Source organism: Tauraco erythrolophus, chromosome 13 (genome assembly GCF_009769465.1).
Source record: "Tauraco erythrolophus isolate bTauEry1 chromosome 13, bTauEry1.pri, whole genome shotgun sequence".
Lineage (NCBI taxonomy): Eukaryota > Metazoa > Chordata > Aves > Musophagiformes > Musophagidae > Tauraco > Tauraco erythrolophus.
In genome coordinates this window covers 17,027,567-17,048,948 of record NC_141477.1, presented here as the reverse complement: position 1 = coordinate 17,048,948, position 21,382 = coordinate 17,027,567, and the positions used below count along the sequence as shown (strand labels likewise).

At 48.9% G+C, this 21,382-nt stretch overlaps 2 protein-coding genes across 4 annotated transcripts; one reads left to right on the top strand and one right to left on the bottom strand.

Moving 5' to 3' along the window:
- Positions 1-732: 732 nt before the first annotated feature.
- Positions 733-8,312, top strand: NKRF (NFKB repressing factor). Its single transcript, XM_086619627.1, has 3 exons — positions 733-926; positions 4,314-4,435; positions 6,258-8,312. Exons 1-3 carry the CDS (start codon positions 733-735, stop codon positions 8,243-8,245), a joined length of 2,304 nt encoding a protein of 767 aa, XP_086475753.1. The 3' UTR covers positions 8,246-8,312.
- Positions 8,313-11,639: 3,327 nt separating this feature from the next.
- Positions 11,640-20,883, bottom strand: UBE2A (ubiquitin conjugating enzyme E2 A). 3 transcript variants are annotated; one of them, XM_086619524.1, is made up of 6 exons: positions 20,675-20,883; positions 20,306-20,386; positions 20,159-20,184; positions 14,623-14,712; positions 13,507-13,595; positions 11,640-13,080 (listed from the first exon to the last, which is right to left on the bottom strand). In XM_086619524.1, the coding sequence occupies exons 1-6, from the start codon at positions 20,716-20,718 to the stop codon at positions 12,952-12,954; spliced, it is 459 nt and encodes a 152-aa protein (XP_086475650.1). In that variant the 5' UTR covers positions 20,719-20,883; the 3' UTR covers positions 11,640-12,951. The 3 variants fall into 3 exon arrangements, with proteins under 3 accessions (XP_086475650.1, XP_086475651.1, XP_086475652.1); XM_086619525.1 differs by having other exon boundaries at positions 11,640-12,253; XM_086619526.1 differs by lacking the exon at positions 14,623-14,712.
- Between the last annotated feature and the right edge of the window lie 499 nt (positions 20,884-21,382).

Sequence of the window (21,382 nt, the reverse complement as noted above, 5' to 3'; positions counted from 1 at the left end):
GGCGCCCTGCCCGCCGGCCCTTCCCCCGCTCCCGGCGCCGCTCCGCCGCCCTGCGAGCAGAGCAGAGCCGCCCGCCCCGGGCACCGCGGCTCCGCAGCGGCCGTCCCGCTGCCTGTTCTCGGCAAACGTCCGGGAACGGCTTGGCGTGGGGCGAGCCCCGCGGAGACACACACACACCCCCGCCCCCGGTGCCCTCGGGGAAAGGCCTCGGGCTCTTCCGACCCGGTGCGTGGCGGGGAGGAGCTGCCGGGCGGCGCGAGGGGCCGGGCGCGGTGCCGGTGCTCGCTCCCCGCCTCTTCCCCGGACGGCTCCGCCCCGCCGGGCTCTCCCGGCCGCCGCCGCCAGGGGGCGCGAGGGAGCCGGGGCGGCCGGCAGCGGCGCCGGCGTCTCGCGGCGTCTCGCGGGCTTCTGACGCGCGGCCACGTGACGCGGCGCCGGCCGGGCCGCTCCGCTCCGCGCCGCGCGAGTGAGGGGCGAGCGCCCGCCGCGGCGGCACGGGCGGGCCGGGGCGGGGCCGGACCGGGGCCGGGCGGGGGCTGAGGCCGGGCCTGAGGCCGGGCCGGGCCGGCGCTCCCCGGCGGGCCGCGGCCTGGTCCGCACGTGGGGCCTAGTCCCCTCCGGCACGCCCGGGTCGCTTCCGCCGCCGTGCGGGCCTGTGCCCCGCGGCTCGGCGCCCACCGGCGGGGACGGCCCCTCGGCCACGCAGCATCGCTCGCGGAGCCGCCGCCCGCCATGCCGCCGCCGGAACCGGAGCAGGTGCCCGAGTCGGTGCTGGAGCAGTGGCGGCAGTACAACGAGACCGAGCGGCAATGGGAGCTGCGCCGCCGCTTCATCCTCCGCCACCTCCACGGCTACCCCGGCGCCGCCATCGACCAGCTCCTCGCGCTCTCCGTCCTTTGGACCAACCACGTCTTCATGGGCTGCAGGTGAGGCCCGGCGGGGCGGCCCCGGCACCGGGCTGCGGCCTCGGGGCGGCGGGAGGGCTCGCAGCGATCGGGCCCGCGCCCGGAGGGGGCCGCCCCGGGAGAAGGGAGCTCGGGCTCCTTCCGGCCGCCTCTCCCGGCCGCCCCGCTCCCTGGGGCTCCCGGCCTGGCGCTGCTCGGCTGAAGTCGGCCCCGAGCGCCTTGTAGACAGTCACCCCAGAAGGGCTGGGATGGTGCAGGAGGACTTCTGTTCCGGGACAGTGTTCTTTGCTCAGATACGCGTGTGTTTGTATGTGGAGGGGGGAGCAACCTGCTGGAAAAGTATATCTGTGTTTGGAAAGTAGTTCTGGATGTCCCACCCCCGAGGACTCGTTAAGCATGTGGCATTGCGCTTTGTAATTTAAGTGAGAAGAAAGCACCCCTCTGTGCGTAAAGCAGCCTCCGCAACCCCCTCAGAGCTCAGGGTTTTGAGGGAAATAGCCTGGTGAGCGGCAGAAGTTTCCCTCCGTCAGTATGGCTGTTACCGTGCAGAAGCCACCATTCCGTAACGAGCAGGGTTGTGGAGATCCCAGAAACATCACCCGTGTCCCGACTGACACTTTCAGTGCTGTGATTATTTTTAACTGGACATAAGGCTTTAAAGACAGAAGCAGCTGTTTAACGACTAACTTCAGCAAAGTGAGCAGTGGCAGAGGAGCTGGTAAGCACTGAAGGGCGTGCAGTTTGACTTTTATTAATGTTAGTGTCCCAGAGCCTTGATGGGGAATGTTTTGTGTCGTTTGTGCAGAGCCAAATCAATGTCATTAAACGTAGAGCTCCATGGTTTCTGATTTTTTTTTTTTTCCTGGTCAAAGTATTAAACTATTCTGCTCTGCAAGCACCAAAATCGAACATGGTTTTAAACCAGCTTCAAATTCCAAAGCTTGAGTAGTATGTTAAAATCGAGCCTATCTTCTTAAGATACAGTCCCTTTGGTCTCAAGGTGTTTATGTGCCGTCTTAGTGGAGGGCCTCCTTTGTGGCAGTGCTTTTGGGAATCCATGCAGCAGCATGGTTATAGGGTGCTGAGAACAGAAGTGAAGAACTATGTGGCAAGGTCTCAAATCCTAAAAAACGACGCAATTTGAGCCTGTAAGTGCACGCTCTTTCCCTGATGAACGTCTCCACCTGCAGCTCTGAGGGGAGACATGAGCAATAGGTTTGTGGTTGAGGCAGTGCAGAGCTGTTATCAGTGAGGATGCTTCCCTGAAGCTTGTGTCATGCCTGAACGTGAACACGCCGCACGGGCACAGTGAACACGCTGCGCTGCTAAAGAGCAACTGGGAGCTTTACTCCCAGTTTATCTGGGAAAGGGAGGGGACCCGCAGCTTTCCCTGGAACTGCCTTTTGCTGCTTGGGAAGAGCTGTTGTTGCTGTATCAAGTGAATAACTTCAAAATTGGGGGGGATTTTCCTTGTTTTCTCTTAAGTTTGTTGGTCGTGTTTTGTTTTGGTGGTGGTCTGTTTTTTTTTTAACGTTGATGACTTGTTAGCTGAAGACAACCTGTTTGTCAGAGTAAATACAAATCAGAGTCTTTGCTGATGAAACCTGAGGGACTGTTCAGCTGGAGGATGATCTGGAAAACGTCCAGAGGACTTAGAAAGCATGGTCTGTGAGGAAGGAGTTAAGGGACAGGATTCATTTAGTTTAAGGGTGGATGGGAGAAGATGCATGTTAAAGGTAAGGTGGCTGCAAGATTGAGGGAAGGAGGAAGGCGTTATGCTCCAGAGCTACTGGGATCAGGATAAGAGATAACGTATTTAAGTCACACCAGGGAGGCTTTAGTGAGGCATTGGAAGCATGGGATTCGTCTGCCTCTTTGTGCAGTCTCCACAACTTGAGATTTCTAAGGCCAGCTTAGACATTGCGACTGGTTGATTTTTCCCCTGGGTAGAAATCTGAGCCCCAAACATCTCCATCCTTTGTGAAGAAGAGCGACACACTTATGGCAGATCTAACCCTGTTCTCGCACCCTGCAGAAGGGTATTGTCCTCCATGTTGCCATCATAGGTAACATACTCATCTCCCTGTAAGCCAGAGAGAAGAACGGAGATTCCCACCTCTCTCCCTTCTGGCTGCAGGAGGATGAGGGTCTCACCACTGTCTGCCTCCCTTCGATTCCTCTTGGCGTTTTCTTCCCATGCCCAGTTTTGCTGCCTCTCTGCTGGGGGCTGAGCTGTGCTGGGTACCTGCAGGGGCTGCCGCAGTGTGTGCTCAGAGTTCTCGCCCGGTAATTTAAACGGCTCTAATTTCTCCCCTAAATCAGGAACAGGGAGGGCACTTCTTGAATGGAGAGTGAGTAGATTTACAGAGCCCTTGGAATGGTAGTATTTAAAAGCCGCTGAAAGTTATTGCCGCACTGGCTGTTGGGACAGTCATGGACTGTCCATGGGACCTGGTGCTTTTTGAGTTTTGAAGGTGAGCACACCAGGGAACGGGTGCAAGATTGCCTTTTCTCCTTTCTGAACCACGGTGGGAAGCTGTCAGAGGCTAGTTTCAGGCTCTTTGTAGGTTCTCCTTGGTTAGAAAGGTTTGGTGTTTTTTCTTGTTCAGCTTCAGCGTGCAAGTGGCTTGAAAAAGTGTGACAGATACCCAGAATGAAGGAAAATTTAGATGGTCAGGGACATAAGGCCAAGAGTGATGGGGTTGTACAGAGCGTGTCCTGCCCGTGTGGAACTGTGGGCGTGCAGCAGCAGGGTCAGGGTTTGCACAGAGCTGTCTGCAGCCACCTCACCTCTGTCATGGCTCAGGGACTGAAAACGTTTCAGTTACAGCTACCAAGCTGGAAATCAGCGTGGGTTTTTGAACAGCGGTCAATAAAGGCTGAGCAGTGCCTGTGCCATCTGACATGTGCCATTTCAGTACTGGTGACGTACAGTCTGTGGCTGCTGACCCAGACAAGACTTCAGTGCCAGTCAGGCGCTCCTGTGCTTAGTTCACTGAAGCTGTGATGCCCACGGAGGCTCCTTCTCCACAGCCCGGCATTCCTTAGTGTTCCTAGTAGCTCTGCCAAATGTTACGTTTTAACAGATAACGTATTTAAATTTAAAACATTGTCAGTTTGGTGACTGCACGGTTTGTTACTCACAACTGGGTCCGCTTGGAGCCAGGAGCTTGTTGGCTGGTGTGCAGGTTGTCTGCCAGCGCCGAACTAGCCACGGCATGAGGCCGGTGGTCAGGTCCTGTGATAACACTCCATTTGTAAAACCAGGGGCAGCATCTCCCTCCAACCAGGTACAATCTCTCAGGCAGCTTTAGTTCTTATTTTGCATAGTAAAAGCTTGTGTGTGCATGTGTGTGTGTTGCCCCTGTGGGACCAGTTCTAAAGTGGTTTGCTGTTGAATCCACACAGGTACGGCTTGGAGGTCATGGAGAAGGTTCTCAAGATGGCTGAAGGTATCGATATCGGGGAAACGAGGACGTACGAGCTGGTCCCTAGCAGGAAGCTGAAAAGATACCGCTCTCCATCTGACAGTGAGTATATCTGCCTATGCCAAAGGAGGCACCCTTCCTTCCCTGCCACTGTTCGGTGGGTGTTAGTGGGAGCGTGGGCAGTGCCACACGCCGTGGGGCTGCCTTGAGAGCCAGTGCAGCAAACGAAGGGCAGCGACTGTGATGTGCTCTGCTGGACTGCAGCCCTTTCCCCTCCTCGGCCGTGTTGTGGAGTATACAGAATCCATGCAGAGTTCTCTTTTTGCTGAAGAAAAGACCATTTTTCATTGAAATTCCCAGATAATTGATTTTCCCTAGTGATAGTGTTAGGGAATTGAATCCAGGTAATGAAATACCTGTCTGCCGTTCTTCACTGTGGCGAGGGGTGATGTTCCTGAGAAGGGCTTGTACATGTGCATGGAGATGGGGAGTTCAGCTTACTGATTTTCAGTTACAGCCTGCCTGGAGCACTGGGGGGTGGGTTAATTTTTTTTTTTTTTTCTCCCTACTGGGTCTGGAAGAGTCCTGCATCTGTCAGCTCAGTCCTGTGGTCTCAAGGATCCGTCTTCCAGCTGTAGCTTTTCCAGTAGAGGAAATGCAGCAGGCAGAGAGGGCTGGCAGTCCTGTGACTCCATCTGCTCCTCTCCAGCACCTTCAGAGCTCCCTGCCCTCTCTGCAGAGGGACAGAGGGGTGGGAAACTGTTCGTGCAGGCAGGTGCTGGTTGTGGAGGCGAGCAGGCAGGTCCTTGCTTTGTGAGGAGGCATCAGTCGTAGTTTGGCTGTTGAATGCACAAATGGTCAGACAGCACAGGACTCCTCTAGGCTAGGATGTCATCCCCAGCTCCACCGGTTTCTTCCCTTACTTTGACACCCCGCAATCTGTCTGTGCTTCCATGGGCTGGCTGCAAAACTGAGAAGAATACTACTTTTCCCCATGTTTTGTCTGTCTCCCAGGCAGCAGCTTTGAGGGGAAGGGTTCTCCATTGCATGTTACACAGATAGCACTGCTGGTGAGAGCCTCTAGATGCTGCTGCAGTGCCATCAGCAAAATAGCAAACTGAGCAAGAAATATAAACCGTAAACCTCGCCATAATTCCTCAAAACTGACGACCAACGGATTTCACACGTGTAAGAGCTTTGTCACCTGGTTTGGATATGGAGGCCTGCTCGTGCTGTATGTGAAGTGTTTTTCTCATCTGCAGTGAGCTAAGCTGTGATAAGTTCGCCATGGCAGTGGGATGCCTAGACAGATGTGTTGCCTGACCTATATTATGGTTGCACACATTGCACTGGATTAGGCATCTCATTCCAAGGCGCTGAGGTGACCTTTTGCTCCTCTGATGAAATCGCACGCATGTACCACTTCAGTGCGTGGGGGCTAAATCTGCCACGGGAGAAGCCTTGTATAACCATCTTTCAAATGTAACATATTTGCTCATCAGCCATTTGATTCTGCTTTTCTGCAGTAGCTGTGCTTATCAGGATATTCTGCCTCATTTGCATTTCTTCTGGTTAAGGAACAAGAGTCTGCCAGTAATGTGTAATGGATTGACTTCAGAAATGACCAGATGGGTTCAGTGGGTGATGTTCGGGAGCAGAGCAAGTGATTCAGACCTAAAATCCATGTAGCCAAGTACATAGAGATTTTGTGTGATAGTTGTGGAGCTGTAGTGACCTGCGAAAGAATAAACGGTCGTCTTTGACCATTGTGAATGTCTTTGGAAAGAAACCTTTCAGTTTGTGGCTAAGAAGTGGGAAACTCAGGGCCTGCAGGCTCCTCCCGGAGATCACTGGAGATCACTGTGAAAACATTGTCTCCCTGTCATAGCACGTGTTGGTAATCTTGTCATTTCCTCCCCCATAGGTCCAGAGCCGGAAGAGATTCCTGAGCCACCCAAAAAGACGGTCCCCAGGTTCCGGGTGCGACCACGTTTTGAGCCCATACACTTTGTCACCAGCGCTGAGAAGGAAGACAAGAAGGAAGATTCTCTAGATAACCAAATGCAGGAGGTGAACCAGGAGGGAAATGCCAACAGCATGGCGCAGCCAGCTGAAAACTGTACGAATTCTTTTGCAAGTGCATGGGAGATGGATCCCCAGCTCTCCAGCTCAGCCGGGTTTGGCTTTGCAGGCCAGGCAGCAGCGGCCAAGGCGGCTGCGAACAGTATGGACTCTACCACAAGTGGTGCGTTGCAGGTTTCTCTTTCTCCTTCAGCAGTCCAGTCTGCATCAGAGACTTTCCCTCCATCAGCTATAATGCTGAAGCAGAGTTTTATTGAGAAACTGTCAGCAGCTGTCTGGAAAAATCTTGCTAACCCAGATGCAAACACTGGGACTGATAAAATTAACTATACGTATCTTTTGACACGTTCAATTCAGGCTTGCAAGACAAATCCTGAATATATTTATGTTCCTCTGAAAGAAATCGCCCCTGCTGACCTTCCCAAGAGCAAGAAGCTCCTAACAGATGGCTTCGCTTGTGAAGTGCGATGTCAGAACGTCTACCTGGCCACTGGTTACGCCGGCAGCAAAAACGGATCCAGGGATCGAGCCGCGGAGCTGGCAGTCAAGCTGCTGAAGAAGTCTGTGGAAGTTAGAGTTGTTCAGCGGAAGTTCAGGCACACCTATCACGAAGACTTGGTGGTGTGCGAGGCAGGCGTGAGTCGCCCAGATTTCCCTCCAGCTCTCAAACCTCATGAGGAGTTTGTAGTTGCCAACAGGGACTGTGTCCCGATGCAGCCCGGTACTGAGTCCGTGAAAGGTACGGCTAATACCAACAAACACTGGACTAGTTTTGTCCTCACAGAGAACGCCAGCGATGCAATAGGGATACTTAACAATTCTGCCTCCTATAACAAAATGTCTGTTGAATACAAATACGAATTAATGCCCAACCGCTCGTGGCGCTGTCAGGTGTACCTGCAAGATCACTGCCTGGCGGAGGGATTCGGCACTAAAAAGACCAGCAAGCACGCAGCAGCTGAGGAGGCACTGAAAATCCTGCAGAAGATGCAGTCAAATATAGCAGCCATCAAAGTGACCCAGGTTCAGAAGGTGGGCTGCTCGTCGCGGGGCTCTGGAAGGAAGAAGGACCTGAAGGATCTCGTGGTTTATGAGAACTCCAGTAATCCAGTGTGCACGCTGAATGACACTGCCCAGTTCAACAAGATGACGGTGGAGTATGTCTTTGAGAGGATGACTGGCATGCGATGGAAATGCAAGGTGCTGCTTGAAGATGAATTCATCGCAGAGGCAGTTGGAGTGAAGAAATCTGTCAAGCATGAAGCAGCAGAGGAAGCCGTGAAAATCCTCAAAAAGACTCAGCCAACTGTTGTTAATAACCTGAAGAAAGGCACCGTTGAAGACGTCATCTCCAGAAATGAGATTCGGGGCCGGTCAGCAGAAGAGGCTTTCAAACAGAAGATCAAGGAAGACAACATTGGGAATCAGATTTTGAGAAAGATGGGCTGGACAGGCGGTGGCCTGGGGAAGGATGGTGAAGGGATTCGAGAGCCGATTTCAGTGAAGGAACAGTTTAAAAGGGAAGGACTCGGGCTCGACGTCGAGAGGGTAAACAAAATCGCCAAAAGAGATATCGAAGAGATCATTCGAAACTATGCACGCTCAGAAAGCCACATCGACTTGACTTTCTCCAGAGAACTGACCATGGATGAGCGGAAGCAGATACATCAGATCGCCCAAAAATACGGTCTTAAAAGTAAATCTCATGGGCAGGGCCACAACAGGTACTTGGTGGTAAGCAGGAAGCGGCGCAAGGAGGATCTGTTAGACCAGCTGAAGCAGGAAGGTCAGGTTGGACACTACGAGCTCATTATGCCTGAAGCAAACTGAGGTCAGGTGTCCCATCCTACCGGAGACTGAGCTTCCGAGAGATTCGATTAAAGACAGAGATGCTGCATTTGTGGTTGTTTGTTTTTTTTTTTTGTTTGTTTGTTTTTTATTGTGGGTTATATTAACGTTAAAGTCTTTTACTTCGTTAATATAATTTGAGATGTTGTTAGACGTTTAGAACTGCCAAGTTCCGTTCGAGTATATTAGCACAACCCAAAAGCAGTAGTGCTGTATGTGTCTTTGATATTACTCGTTCCTTCACATTTTAATAGTTTTGTAATAGCCAAAAACACACGTCCAATGAGAAGGAGTTCGACATCATTTAAAATTATAGTTCCCTTATTCTTCTTGACCAAGGAAGGAAAAAAAATGCCTTTTTTTTTAAAAAAAAAAAAAAAAGATAAAAAGGAAATGCAGTCTGGGGAAATAAACCTGTATGTAAAGTTGGTATTAATGACAATAAAAATAAAGTTTTATTTCTGGAAAAAAGCAGGATTTGTCACACTTCATATAAAAAAAAAAGTGTGAAAACTGTGTTTATTCTTGAGAAATACATATAGCGAGGTCTTGTCTCTGCTGCGTATGTGTGCAGAGATGTCCTTCACCAGTTTTATTGGTGCAGTAGTTTTATTTGTATATTCATATTTCTACCTTGAGTCCCCCATGCTGAGAATTACTGAGAGCACCTGAATCGTCAGAGCACCGGAGTAAGAATTCCAAAAGTGCATTTTCACCTCGGAGCACTGCTTGGCGTGTGCAAATACCACAGTGAAGCGTGAAACAGGAAAACTGGAGGTAAAGGCAGAGCCCACGCTCAGAGGTGCTCGTGTAGCTTGCGGGGACAGTTATGTAACGTTTTTTTTTTAAACTTTAAAGAGCTTCTATTCAATGTGGAGCAAAATCAAACCTGTGCCCAGTTCTCTCTCTGCTCTCTCGCTGTACCCGTGCTGGTGTGTGCTGAGGGTGATCCACGAGTAAACTTTCTGTTGCTCTGACCTGTGGCGTCTCTCGGGACTGGCACGTGCTGCCGGGAGTCCGGAGGGCCTCTCTGCTTGCCAGGAAGCAGGCTGACCTCCTGGGCTCTTCCGTGGGCAGTACCGCAGGACACGGTGCGTTGTGAGCCTTGGAGGAATGCTGGCTTCATGCTTGGAAAACACAGAGGTTAGGAACTGACCTTGGAAGAGCCAGGAGTGAGAAGTGCCTTGAGATGCTGTTTTGTGGGTTTTTTTTCTGTCAGCAGTCGGGCCTGATGATGATTCTTTAGCACAATGCTAGTCCTAAATTAGTCAATTTTTCTGTCTGGGCTCCTGTTGGCTTCTGTCTCAGCTATCGCTTTTGTTTTTCCGCTGCCTGTGTTTGCCTCTCCATCACTTTACATCATCCTTCGGCTTTTTTCCCCACCTCCTGTTCTGTTTTCTTTTTCAACGCTCTCAGCGCTGAGAGTGGCTGACTGTGCTGCTGAAGCGGCATGTCCTGGTGATGTGCAGTTAGAAGAGGCATCTTCACCCCAGAGTGTGAAAAAGAAGAGGCTGCCCTGGCAGGTAAGGCTCGCTCAGGAAAAAGAGCATTCCCTTGTCTCCACCTGGATGGCTGCAGCACAGCTGCTGCTAGCTGGGGCGCCTGAAGAAAAACATGTTTCTGCTGTCTTTGTAGAGGAAATAATTGGGCAATTAATTCTGAAAGTATGTTGGGTTTTTTGTTTTGTTTTGTTTGGGGTTTTTTTGTGTGCATTTTTCCCTCTCTCTGCTTCCGGATTCTGCTCTCAAGAAGGCTGGGCTCTAGCAGATGGTGATGTAGGAGTGGAAGGAGCCTGGTACTTTCTAGGCAGCTATTCCTGCAAGCAGGAGTGTGGCTCCCTGCCCCCTCCCCCTCCCCCCTCCCCCCCCCCGACTTGGATATGCAGCAGGTCTGCAAAGCCTGGTGATGCCGAGACAGGCAGCGAGAGCCTCACTGCAGTATTCGGGATGAAAACTGCCTCTTTGGGGGGTGCAGGCTGGCTAGTGCGTCCATGCAGAGTGTAGCAGTTCCTGTCCTGGGTAGCCACCGGCACTCTTGGCCACCCATACTTCCATATTTGCCAGTGTGGCACCGCTCTGTGCCAGATCTGCCCTGTTTAGCTGGTGACTGGGTGCTAGCTGTGAGCTACAGCAGTGCCGCCTCTCCGGGATGCCTGTATAGCCGTAAGCTTCCTGGAGAGCCAGTATGGGGGTTAAACGTGGTAGTGGCTGCAGGCCTTCCCTAAGACGGGTGTAAACGGGGAGTATATATTTTTTTTTTGGCAATTCTGCTGCTGTTGTTTCAGGCTGCCTTAAGAGCCCACTTTTTTGGTTCTTTTTAGCGATTAGCGAGACAAATACAAAAATGGAGGGACGGATACGAGGATGTCTGTGACATTAGAGTGACTTGGACCATTCAGAAAGGGTTCTGCTGGCAACAGCACGTGGCAATATTACAGTTACAGCTGGCACAGGGCAATGGGTAAAATACTCTTGGTTGGCTTCAGCCAGCCCTGTCAATGCAGGTGGCAGGGCTGGTTTGTTGGAGTTTTTTTGCACTGGTCTATCACTTGGTGGGTGCAGCTGAAGTGCACGTTGCTTGACTGGCTCTGACTTGGCAAAGTCTTGCAGAGGGAATGCTTAAAAAAACCAAACACTGACTGTGTCAGGTACTCACTGTCCTGCCTTCTCCATACACACCTAGGAGACTGCCACATCCAGCTGCCATGAGGGTGCCATTAGGACACGCCCTCCTTTAGGAAAATGAGCAATGTAACTTGTGAAGGACTTTGATTGTAAAAGGCTGTTCCATGGAAGACAAAAGGCCTGTTCAGGGGTATGAGCTGTTGTCACAGCAGGTATAAATCCTGATTTAGTTTTCTGAAAGAGCCTGGCAGCTTCTGTCTCAATTGCAGAGCTCAGCAGCAACACCAGCTTTTGTTATGTGTCAGTCACTTAAAGCCTGTTCTGTCCCTCGCAAGACAGGAGCAGAAACGATTCCTCTATCCATTCATTCCTAAGCCCGTTAAGTTGCTGTAACTAACTCATTCTCACAGGCTCCTTTTTTGTCAGCAGCTCATTCCCAGGCAGGGCCCCGTGCTGAGCTTCCTGCAAGCGTGTTTTTTTGGCTAAAAGACTTGTGTCTATTTCTCTGCCAGGTAGTTGATCCCGGCCTCTCCTTCCTCCTTTGCCCCTCACACCTCCTTCTGGCTGGAAGGGCTGTTTATTTTCCCTGCACTACAGCTGGCACAGCTGGCACCCAAGCACAGCAACTACTGCGCAGAAGGCAGAAAGTATTTCACAGTCCTGCCAAAAGAGTCTACCTGGAGCATGATCCCACAACAGACTCCTGCCATCCCAGTTAAAAGAACCACAGTTATACACCTCTTGCCTATTTATACAATAAGCACTAAGGTTACACTTTATTTACAACTTTTGAAAAATGTACAGTTTCTTACATGGGTTACTTGTGCAAAGTTAAACTTCTCAACTAACAGACCAATGTGCACACAAAAGACACTGGAACAGTGGACAACACAATTGTAGGTTCCATCCCACACTGCTGCTTAAGGTACTGTATCCAAATGTACAAACTGAGCCTTACAAAAAAAGTGAGTCTGGACTTACAAATGTTTTTTTTTTCAGAGTTGAAAAAATACTTTCATAAACTGAAGGGAAACTAACTCAAGCATGCAGCAGTAGCTCACACAAACCACACAGTAATCTACAAAGAGCAGAAACTGCAGAGACTCAAGTGCCTACCCCATACTTTATTCATACTTTCAACAAAGCACAGTTGGATCCCAAAGAACTTATCTTTCTCATAAAGATAAGGGGTGGGAGAAAGACACTGAAGGAGAGTAATTCCACCACTGGAACGCTTCAGGTTTTACCTCTTCCTTAATGTGGAAGGTCTTTCGCTCAGAGTACCACAGCTCTACCTGGTTTTGTCCAGTAATGCCTCAGTGACAGGACTATAGAAACTTTTTGAAGCAGTCTCTGTAGGCATGTCCTTTAAAATAAAATTTAAAAAAAAGAGGGTTGTTTCTCACCCTAAGCAATGATCAAAGTACCACAACTAGCGATTTATGTATATCTGTACATAAATCTCACATGGGAAGTGCAGAAGTAACTCACATTCCACAGTCTTCTATATATTTGAACTAGAATCAATTTAAGAGTTGTGTTGTGGGTTTTTTTTTTTCCATAAGTAAGGAGTTGATAAACCAATACAAAAGGGAAACGAGAAGTTATTTCTTCACTCAGTACTTACAAATGCAGTGGGGTCTAAACCAATAGTAGAGGTAAATGACCAGCCTGGACAGATCAGCACTTTAGTTAATATCAGTTAAAAAATGTGTATGTATAGAAACATCCCTTTTATCAAGCTACACATAAGCATCACTGTGTATAACACAATTACAATTAAAAGCTTAGTGTACACTACAGAAATGCACAATACTGCCCTAAGACTGGAGAGGGACCACAGAAAATGAATTCAGCATCAGTAACTCTTTTGCAAGTAACCCAAGTACAGAACATTTGACTTCAAAGTGGGTGCTTTCTGATGTCCAAGGAGAAGAAGCTTCAGCAAGGGAGGGTGGCAACAGCACAACAGCTATTCTGCTTTCAAAGTAAACGCTAGGAGGAAAAAGATGACTCGGACACTTTATTTTCCTCATCAACAGTGTTCATTTGCATCATCCTGGGTCAACAGTCACGCCAGCTCTGTTCTACTATTGCAGAAACCCGTTTTTCATATTCCCGCTTATTCTCTTGGTATAGCTGAGCTGCCTGGCTGTTTGCTGGACTGTTAGGATTTGGCTCATCCAATAGAGACTGTGCAAAGGGAAAAACATTCTTAGGCACTTGAAAGTATGCATAGTTTTCCAACATATTCCTTAAACTATCTATGCTAATAAGAGTGCAGAAATTCATCTAGACACAGGTGAGGTACGTCGCATTATTCCAGTTGTAAGTTACTGGAAGCTTTCACTATCAGTCTTACTCTTGGCAGTGCAGCTGAGCAGCAACACCCAAGGAGTTTACTCACTGGATGGGACCCTCAGTGGCCACCTGCTGTCACTGTCTAGCCAATTTACATCTAGGAAGTATTCAACAGTTTAGCAAATATCAAGGTATAGCTGCTATACTGGCTCTCAGGAGAGGGAAACAAACAAACAAACAAACGTTTCCTGAACTGTTTTTGTCAAAGCATCCCAATTTCATTCTGCCTTCTCATGCAGAGGTTTTTTTTTTTTTTACCTGTATGGATGTTAAGATGGAAGAGACATCGTAAGTTGGACTCCAACGATTCTGAAGAATATCCAGACATATACTACCATCTGCATAGACTAGAAAAAGGTTCAAGAATAATGGCTTAAAACAGAAGTTGTACAGCTCCTCAGTTTTTCCCTAGTATTGCCTGATCCTGAAACCCTACGGACTGACAAACACTACAAAAGTCAGTAGTGTCCGACAGACTTAAATCCAGCAAACAAGCCTGTAGGTAGCAAGAGGTGAAGCCTGTCACCTACAGCTGCCTGAGGTATTTAAACTCAACGCCTGCTTATTCTTCAACATCAGGCTTCTCTGTGACATTGCAACTACCACTATGGAAAAACTACGAATAGATTTTAAGGTAAAAACTTTTAAGCTACCCACAAGTGAACGATATCAAGAACACGAGCAAAAAGCTGTTTACACAGAAGGTTTCTCCAGAAAGTATCGGCAACAGTCAGTGTCATCTTTCTCAGCAGCTTTAGAAGAACCTTCTCTCAGTGCACTTTACCCACACATGCAGCCTTGCTGCATTTGAAAGTTTCCGGTGTTTCTTCACAAAGCTAAAGTTTGCTTGGAGGCAAGGAATACATCTCCAACCTTTAATTACCAAGGAAGGGGATTAATTAAACCATCTTACTATTACTAGCTATGGTTGGAAACTAGCACTACGTTTCGAGGTATGCCATTCTTACAGGCATTTTGGGGAAGAAAGTGCTAAAAGACAACTGTGTTCGGCAGTGTCATTATGCCATGCATGCAATACAGCTAGACAAAAGTCCAAGGCCCTGCTGCTGAAGCAGAAAAACATTCTTCTGTAAGGTGTTAACAACAGACAGTTGAGAGAAGAGCATCTCATCAATACTGTGCTGTAACACCTGAAAGTTAAGAGGCGCCTTTTACTGGCCCTTTCACTTCAAGCCCAAGCACTGCTCACGTATTCATCCTTTCCAAAACTACACAGAACCACACTGGAATTTTCCTAGCTTATTAGATAGTGGAAACTTTAATAATAAGTAGATCTTTTCCTACAGCACTATAGCAAGCTATAAGTAAAAAACCCAAACAAAACAACAAATACAACATTGTGTAAGTACTTACCATTTGGATGAAACATTTTAGAGACAAATCTAACAGTAGGTGGCTTGTTTGGATATTCTTCTGTGAATTCTATTGTAAGTTTGAAAGTTCCTAGAGTTGAAAGAGAGATAAGTAACCTTTATTCAGAATGAACTGACACAAGGAATGAATAAGTAGCATCTCTCCACAACCACAAACTGATACTATTGAGCTCATACGTGCACCTTGGATATGGAATACAGATTGCTCAGTCCTACAGTGATTCTTCTACTCTCTCTGGAGTTAATAATTAACTCTGAAGTCCTACACAGTACTGGTACAAGAGCATCTCCTGTGACTTACTTTCATTGCCAAAACCACCACCCCAGTCAAAAGATTTGTGTAAGGAAATAAATCTGCCCTTGAGGTTTTCTTCCACAAAGCCTAATCCCAGCACACTGTAAAAACACCATGAGCGGGTGTATAACCATCTGTGAAACAGGCCATGATTTAATAAATCCTGGAGATTGGAAAGTGCTATCACGACAAGGATCATCTTATTTATCTCCTGCTTAAATTTCAAGAAAACATATTTTTATCAACAACTGTAAGGTAATCAGGTCTTATCCTACAACAGCAGTATTGAAAGCAGCATCCAGATTAGACACTTTAAAATAAAAATCTGATAGTTTACTTCACACTAACTAGTCTTCCTTTGGGAAAGGTTGATTAAGCAGAAACGGAAAACCCTGTAGTTAAGTCCCAAGCCAATCGTTTTAACAGCCTGCGCCAACGTAAGCCATTTTAGCCATGCTCAGGCTACAACAATCTGAGAACAAGTCTGTCAACGGAGCTGCATAAGCACGGGTCCAAGGGACTAAGCACTGTTAGTGATTCACATCAGTAAATAAAGAACTTTACATACTCCAAAACGTGCAAGTTTCTCTTCACCATGCTATCGCCTCAGACCAACCAATCCAGGAGGCAGTTAGTGAAGCTCCTGGGTACGTCAGGGAGAAGTATCTGAAACACCCTGATATAAACACACAGCTCTCCTGCAGAAGGAATGCACCTCCCAGTAGTAACTGTAACGAGCTGCCAGGGCAGACATCACCTTTTTTTGAAAGGGTATTCTTACCTATCTGACAGGGTTTTCCCCCTCCCCAACACTCAGCGCCCAAATTAAAACTCACAGGCTCAGACATAAAGCTCATCCTTACTTCCTACTGTGATGGAGTTTTCCAGCACTAAAATTAACGTATTCCTTTGCTTGGCTGGCAATCATGTGCCAACAACTAGTAGCCAGAGAACAGGTTTTTCAACCCCTTCTATTCAGATCAGCAAGAACCTGCAGTATTTCCCAGGGACTCCTTCCTTTATAAGGAGATAAACTGTAACACTAAGTCTCAAGAAATGAAGGTCACTGCTTTCACGTTCCAGTTTGCATATGAAGACAGAGTACAGACGCTTCGGAGCCTTCCGTACAGCAGTGGAAAGTCTCAACATCCTAAAAACAAGTTTTTACAATTTTTTTTTTTTATTAGCAGCCTAACAACATCAGAGCAGAGCACCACCAGCCTGCTACCTTGCTGTAAAACAAAAGGAACAAGAGTAATACAGTTAAGATTGTTCAAATTAGTACAAGTCGGCAGTGGGGCTTTCAAGCTTTACTCCAGCTAATCCAGTCGCACAGACCCAGATCAGAGATGGGTTTGGAAGCCAGCACTGACAAGTTAGTAACAACTTCTACCAGCCACAAACATCAGCTCAGGACTACTTCTCCTTCCCTACATGCTGACAATCCCAACCACTACTGGCCCTTTAGAATCGAATGCTTAGAGACTCGATTATAAATCTTGGGAGATCCGCAGCTCTCCCTGCCCCAGTTCTGGTTCCCAGCAGCCTCCTTACGAGGTATGAAAGCAGGCACTTTCTTCTGTGGAAGGCTGACTAAGCAAGCATCAGGCTGGAAACCGAGCACAAACCATCAAACAGTAGAGTTCAACAGGCATACTTGAGAAAATGAACGCTATTCTAGAACGCTGACTGAAGCAGGAGCAGAGGGGACAGGTAAGATCGCCAAAAAGCAGTAACAAGGGCAGTTTGGTCTTAGAATCCGTTTAAAAATACTGAAAGAAAGGGAAGCGCTCTGTCCCACCAGGGACAGGATAGCATTACTTAAAACACGAATCTGAGTGAGCAACGAGACAGCTTCCAGCTGGAGTTATCCACCTACTCAAATCACCAAGCCAAGACTCAGAGCAGCAAGGGTTCTTTGAAAGAGCTCCACAGCATGCAACACCTCATTGCTGAGCTTTAGTAACAGACAAATCCAGAGATTCCATGAACCAGAGTCCAAGGGTCGCTCGCACTGAAAGCCCACACAAGTGAAACAGGCATCATGACACAAGCTGATAGGGATGAGGCCTTCAGTGTCCAGTCTCTTCTGTCACTAATTTTACATCTTTCAACTTGTATTCCTTGCAATTTACCCTAGAGAGCCAACTTTAAAAATGAATAAATCATATTCACTGTCATTCTTGATATTAGGATCATCACTGATCTTAGAAGAACATTCTCTTCTCTCTCTTGTACTTACTTACCTTGTTGCTCTGTGTCTCCTACCTCAGGATACGACTCTCCCGTGGCTAACAGGAAGGCTTCTCCATGACCTGTATGCTGGCCCAAGTGACCCCTGCCAGAGCAGCACCCATGTCCCTGCCAGGCCCTTCTCGCTGCAGGGAGCAAGAGCAGCCCCCTCTGTTCCACTCAGAGACCATCTCTTCCTCTGAGACGACCTCTTCCTCTCTCGCATCGGGGTACAGAATCCGTATTCCATAAGCACAGAACAAACCACACAGAAGGCAAATGCCTTGCTTTCTCTGGTCAAGCCTCCTGCACTAGGACAGCGAGGCAGGATACTACAATAGCTGTGTTATTTAACTCTCTCCAAGCCAGGAATCTTGCACTAACCACAATATTATCATCCAGTTTCAAGAAACAGGTCTGAAGGACTGGGAAAGCCTGGGTTTCCGTCACTGTGGCAGCACTACCACTTTAGACGCCACATGCATACAGATTCTTAGCAATACGGTGAAGAGCAGGATAAACATCTTCAGGGTCCTTACTGCAGACACCTGCAATCAAATCCTCTTAAAACCAGAAGATGGAAGTTATGCTGCTGATCTAAATTAGCAGTTGCCTCCAAGGCCGAGTCAGCCCGCGCACCAAGTTGTGAAAACACCCTTTAAAGTCTGGGGGCGGAGGGGAGGGAGGGCTGTTAGCTGCATTATGCAGCACAGCAAGTAAACAAATGTGTTTGAGCTTAAGGTTTCCAGTTCAGACAAAGCTAAGAAACCTCAGAAGCTGTGACTGAAGAAGGGCCTCACCAGAATGAGGATAAAGAACAGTAATTCTTACAATGTTGGAATTATTACAACTCTAGTTCAACAGCAACTACAACAAATATTTCACAGGCTACTTTCACAAGTACTTAGATAACTGAAGTTTTACAGTACCACCAGGAAGAGACAGGGCCTAAAAACGAAAACACAAAGCAACTTGAAGAACACTGCCCTGCAAAGGCTTCATAACAAGAATTACAGAGCTCCAGCACACCTGTGACACACAAGGGCCTGCACAGTTACAAAAACAAGCCCAAACTAACAGCTCAATACCGTTAAATAAAAATTCCCTTAATTTTATGCACATTAAGCTAAACTGAATCTGACCTGTGCTCCCACTACCTGAACTGTGCTACTCTGCTCACTTAATGGAAAAGCACAGCCCAGACACCAACACACACATATCTCTAGGCACCACTTAGTATTTTGTTATCTAGCACAACCTAAGATAGGTCCCAGAGAAAAGGAGACAGCATATCCTGCAACACAAGACATATCTGTTTTCCTCAGCGCCTGCTGTGAAGACACACACTTTGCTATGAAAGGGGCAATCCATTGCACACCAAGATTGCGTTATTAGATCGACTAAAGCAGTAGGACAGCAGTATCAGACTCGAGCATCTGTTTGAACTTCAAACTGCTGTGAGTGCAACACGTCCTAAGCATCTGAGATAAAGACACAATGCCGCCACAGTGGAAAGCACAGAGGAAATCAGTGTGTCAGGGCTCTCAAAAGCAGCCTCCAGCCTTCTGCAACTAAATGGAAATATATGAAAAAAAGCCCTTATAGCATTTGTTAACCCCACACTGAGCTGGAAGAGCCTGAACATGGAAACAACCTGCACTTCAGCAGGCTGCAAGGAGACAGCTTTCTGCTCCAAATGGTGAATCACTCTATTAGTGGCAGTGCACCAAGAACCTAAGCAGCTCTAGCAACCCTCATTAGAAGTTAAGGCAGCCCTTCTTTAAGGTTCATAAGATAAGATAGCAGAGTACATTTAGCCTATCTGTTCTATTATGTGACATTATGGAATACTCAAGTTCTAAACATTAGATTTCTGAAGCAACTACTATAACAAGTTTTTTAAATAACCAAACATATTAAAACAAAAAAAAAGTAACTGGAGTTTTCTTAGGCCTAAAATATTTAAAATCTTCGCAGAAAAAAAAAACCAGCACATCTGCAATTTACAGGCATGCCCACAGGTGCTACCTCCAAGGATAAACAGACACAAAGGAGTTAGCCAAGAACAACATAAGAGTTAAGGAATTTTTCCTACGCTTTTGTCATGAGTCATGGAGATCTAAGATTAATTATAGCCTGCACTGAAAGTATCTTTAAAAGAAAAAAATGCATCACTGATTTCAGTAGACAGTATTTCATGCCTAACAAGTTTTCACAAAGATGCTGAAGTGTTCATACAGCATCAGTAAAACTATAAAAGACAACATAGCCAGATGGAAACTATTAGGACACAGGTATGTTACAAGGACCTATTTAGTCACCTTTTAAAGTCAGAAAGTCCTTTTAATCTTTAACCCAGAATGATACTGATTGTAGCGGACTGAAGTAGATGCCAAGAACAAAAAAAAAAAAAAAAAAACAAAAATCTGTTCTGAACTTGAAAATGAAATGAAAAATCTGTTCTCAAACATTCAGCCCATTTCCTACTTCAGCTGACTCACGTTGGGACTTACTTGCAAAACGCTTCCAGCGTCAGAAAAACTAGAACTCGAAACAAATCACAACGGTTCTATACCAGGTTTTTGACAGCTCTCCAAATATAAGTGTCCCTAAAAACATGAGCCAGGGTTCAACAGAAAAGCTTGGAGATCCTTAAAACAGTACATTAAATTAGGCTTAGGATAGTCAGATTTAGCAATTATGAGCAAGCCCTTACAAGCTAACTTGTATGTTTTTGTAAATCAACAAATCAACATAGCAATCTAAATTGACAACACGTCCTTGGAGTAGGATTTAAAAAAAAAAAAAAAAAAAAGAATTTACATAAGCCCTGGATCCAGCAGACACACGCGTGGCCAGGTGCGTGTCCCTTCTCCATCCCCGGCCCACACCTGTTGCAAAGTCCACAGCAGTGACACACCAAGGCCGTGTCACGCTGCAGCTCACCCCGACAGCGCGAACCACCGGCCCCGCACGCAGCCGCACTTACCGTCCTCGAAAGGAGTCCCCTCGGGCCTGCAGGAGGGAAGAAGCAGAGCACAGCGTTACCCGCGGGCGGCCCGGCTCCGACCCGCCCCGGGAGGCAGCGCGGCGGCGGGCCCTGCCGGCCCCGGCCCCCCGCCGCCGCCCGACTCACCCGAAGATGACGGCGTTCCACACCATGATGTTGTTCTCGGAGGGGGCCCCGCTCACCCCGGCCGGGGGATCCTCCTGCAGCCTGCGGGGCACAGAGAGGGCTGAGGCGCCGACCCCGCCGCGCCCCCCCCCCCCCCCGCCCCGCGCGGCCGCCCCTGCGCACTTCGCGTAACCCAAGCAGGTAGCTACACGCCCCTGCGCAAACAGCGTAACCCGCAAGCAGGCAGCGTCGACCAGCGCTACGCAATTAGCGGAGCGCGCCCTAGCCCGCCGCCATGTTGTGCTGCCCCCCTCCTCTCCCGGTAGAGCCGAGCCCTTCGTCCTCCTCCCGCCTGCCCTCCCCTTTCCCCTCAGCCGGCGGCCTCAGTACCTCTTGAAGTCCCGCATGAGGCGCCTACGGGCCGGAGTGGACATGGCGGGCTCAGGGTTATAGATCACTCATACACTATCAGAGGGAGGACGGGGCGGCCAGAGACGGTGGCGGCAGCGAGCTCCGACTGAGGCAACGGCGGCGCTGACGAACAGGAGCGATCGCGGCCTCTACCACTGAAGCGGGCGCGGGGGGAGGCCCTGGGCTGCACCGACTCCTGCGTCCGCTGCCGGGCGGTCCCGGGACGTACCACCGAGCGCGGGGGGAGCGGGCGGAGCCGGATGCCGCGGAGCCCCAAACTCAGCCTGCACCACCGCGGCACGGGGGCGAGGGGCGGCGCCTCCGGCGGGGGGGGGCTGTACCAACGGCTGCGGAGGGCGGGGGTGGAATGTGGCCCGTGACATCACGGCGGCGCTGGTGGGCGGGGCCCGCAAACGGCGGCGGGTGGCGACCGGCCGCTGCGGACGCGGCTGCGCGGCGCTCGGGACCGGCAGCAGTTTTCTTCCGCCGTGGCCTGTGCCGTGGTTTAACCCCAGCCGGTAACTGAGTCCGCGCAGCCGCTCGCTCACTGCCCCCCCGGTGCGGCGGGGGAGAGAATCGGAAGGGGAAAAGTGGGAAAACTCGTGCGTTGAGACAAAGACGGTTTAACAGGGAAAGCAAACGCTCCGTGCGTGCAGCAAAGCAAGGAATTCCGTCACCACTTCCCAT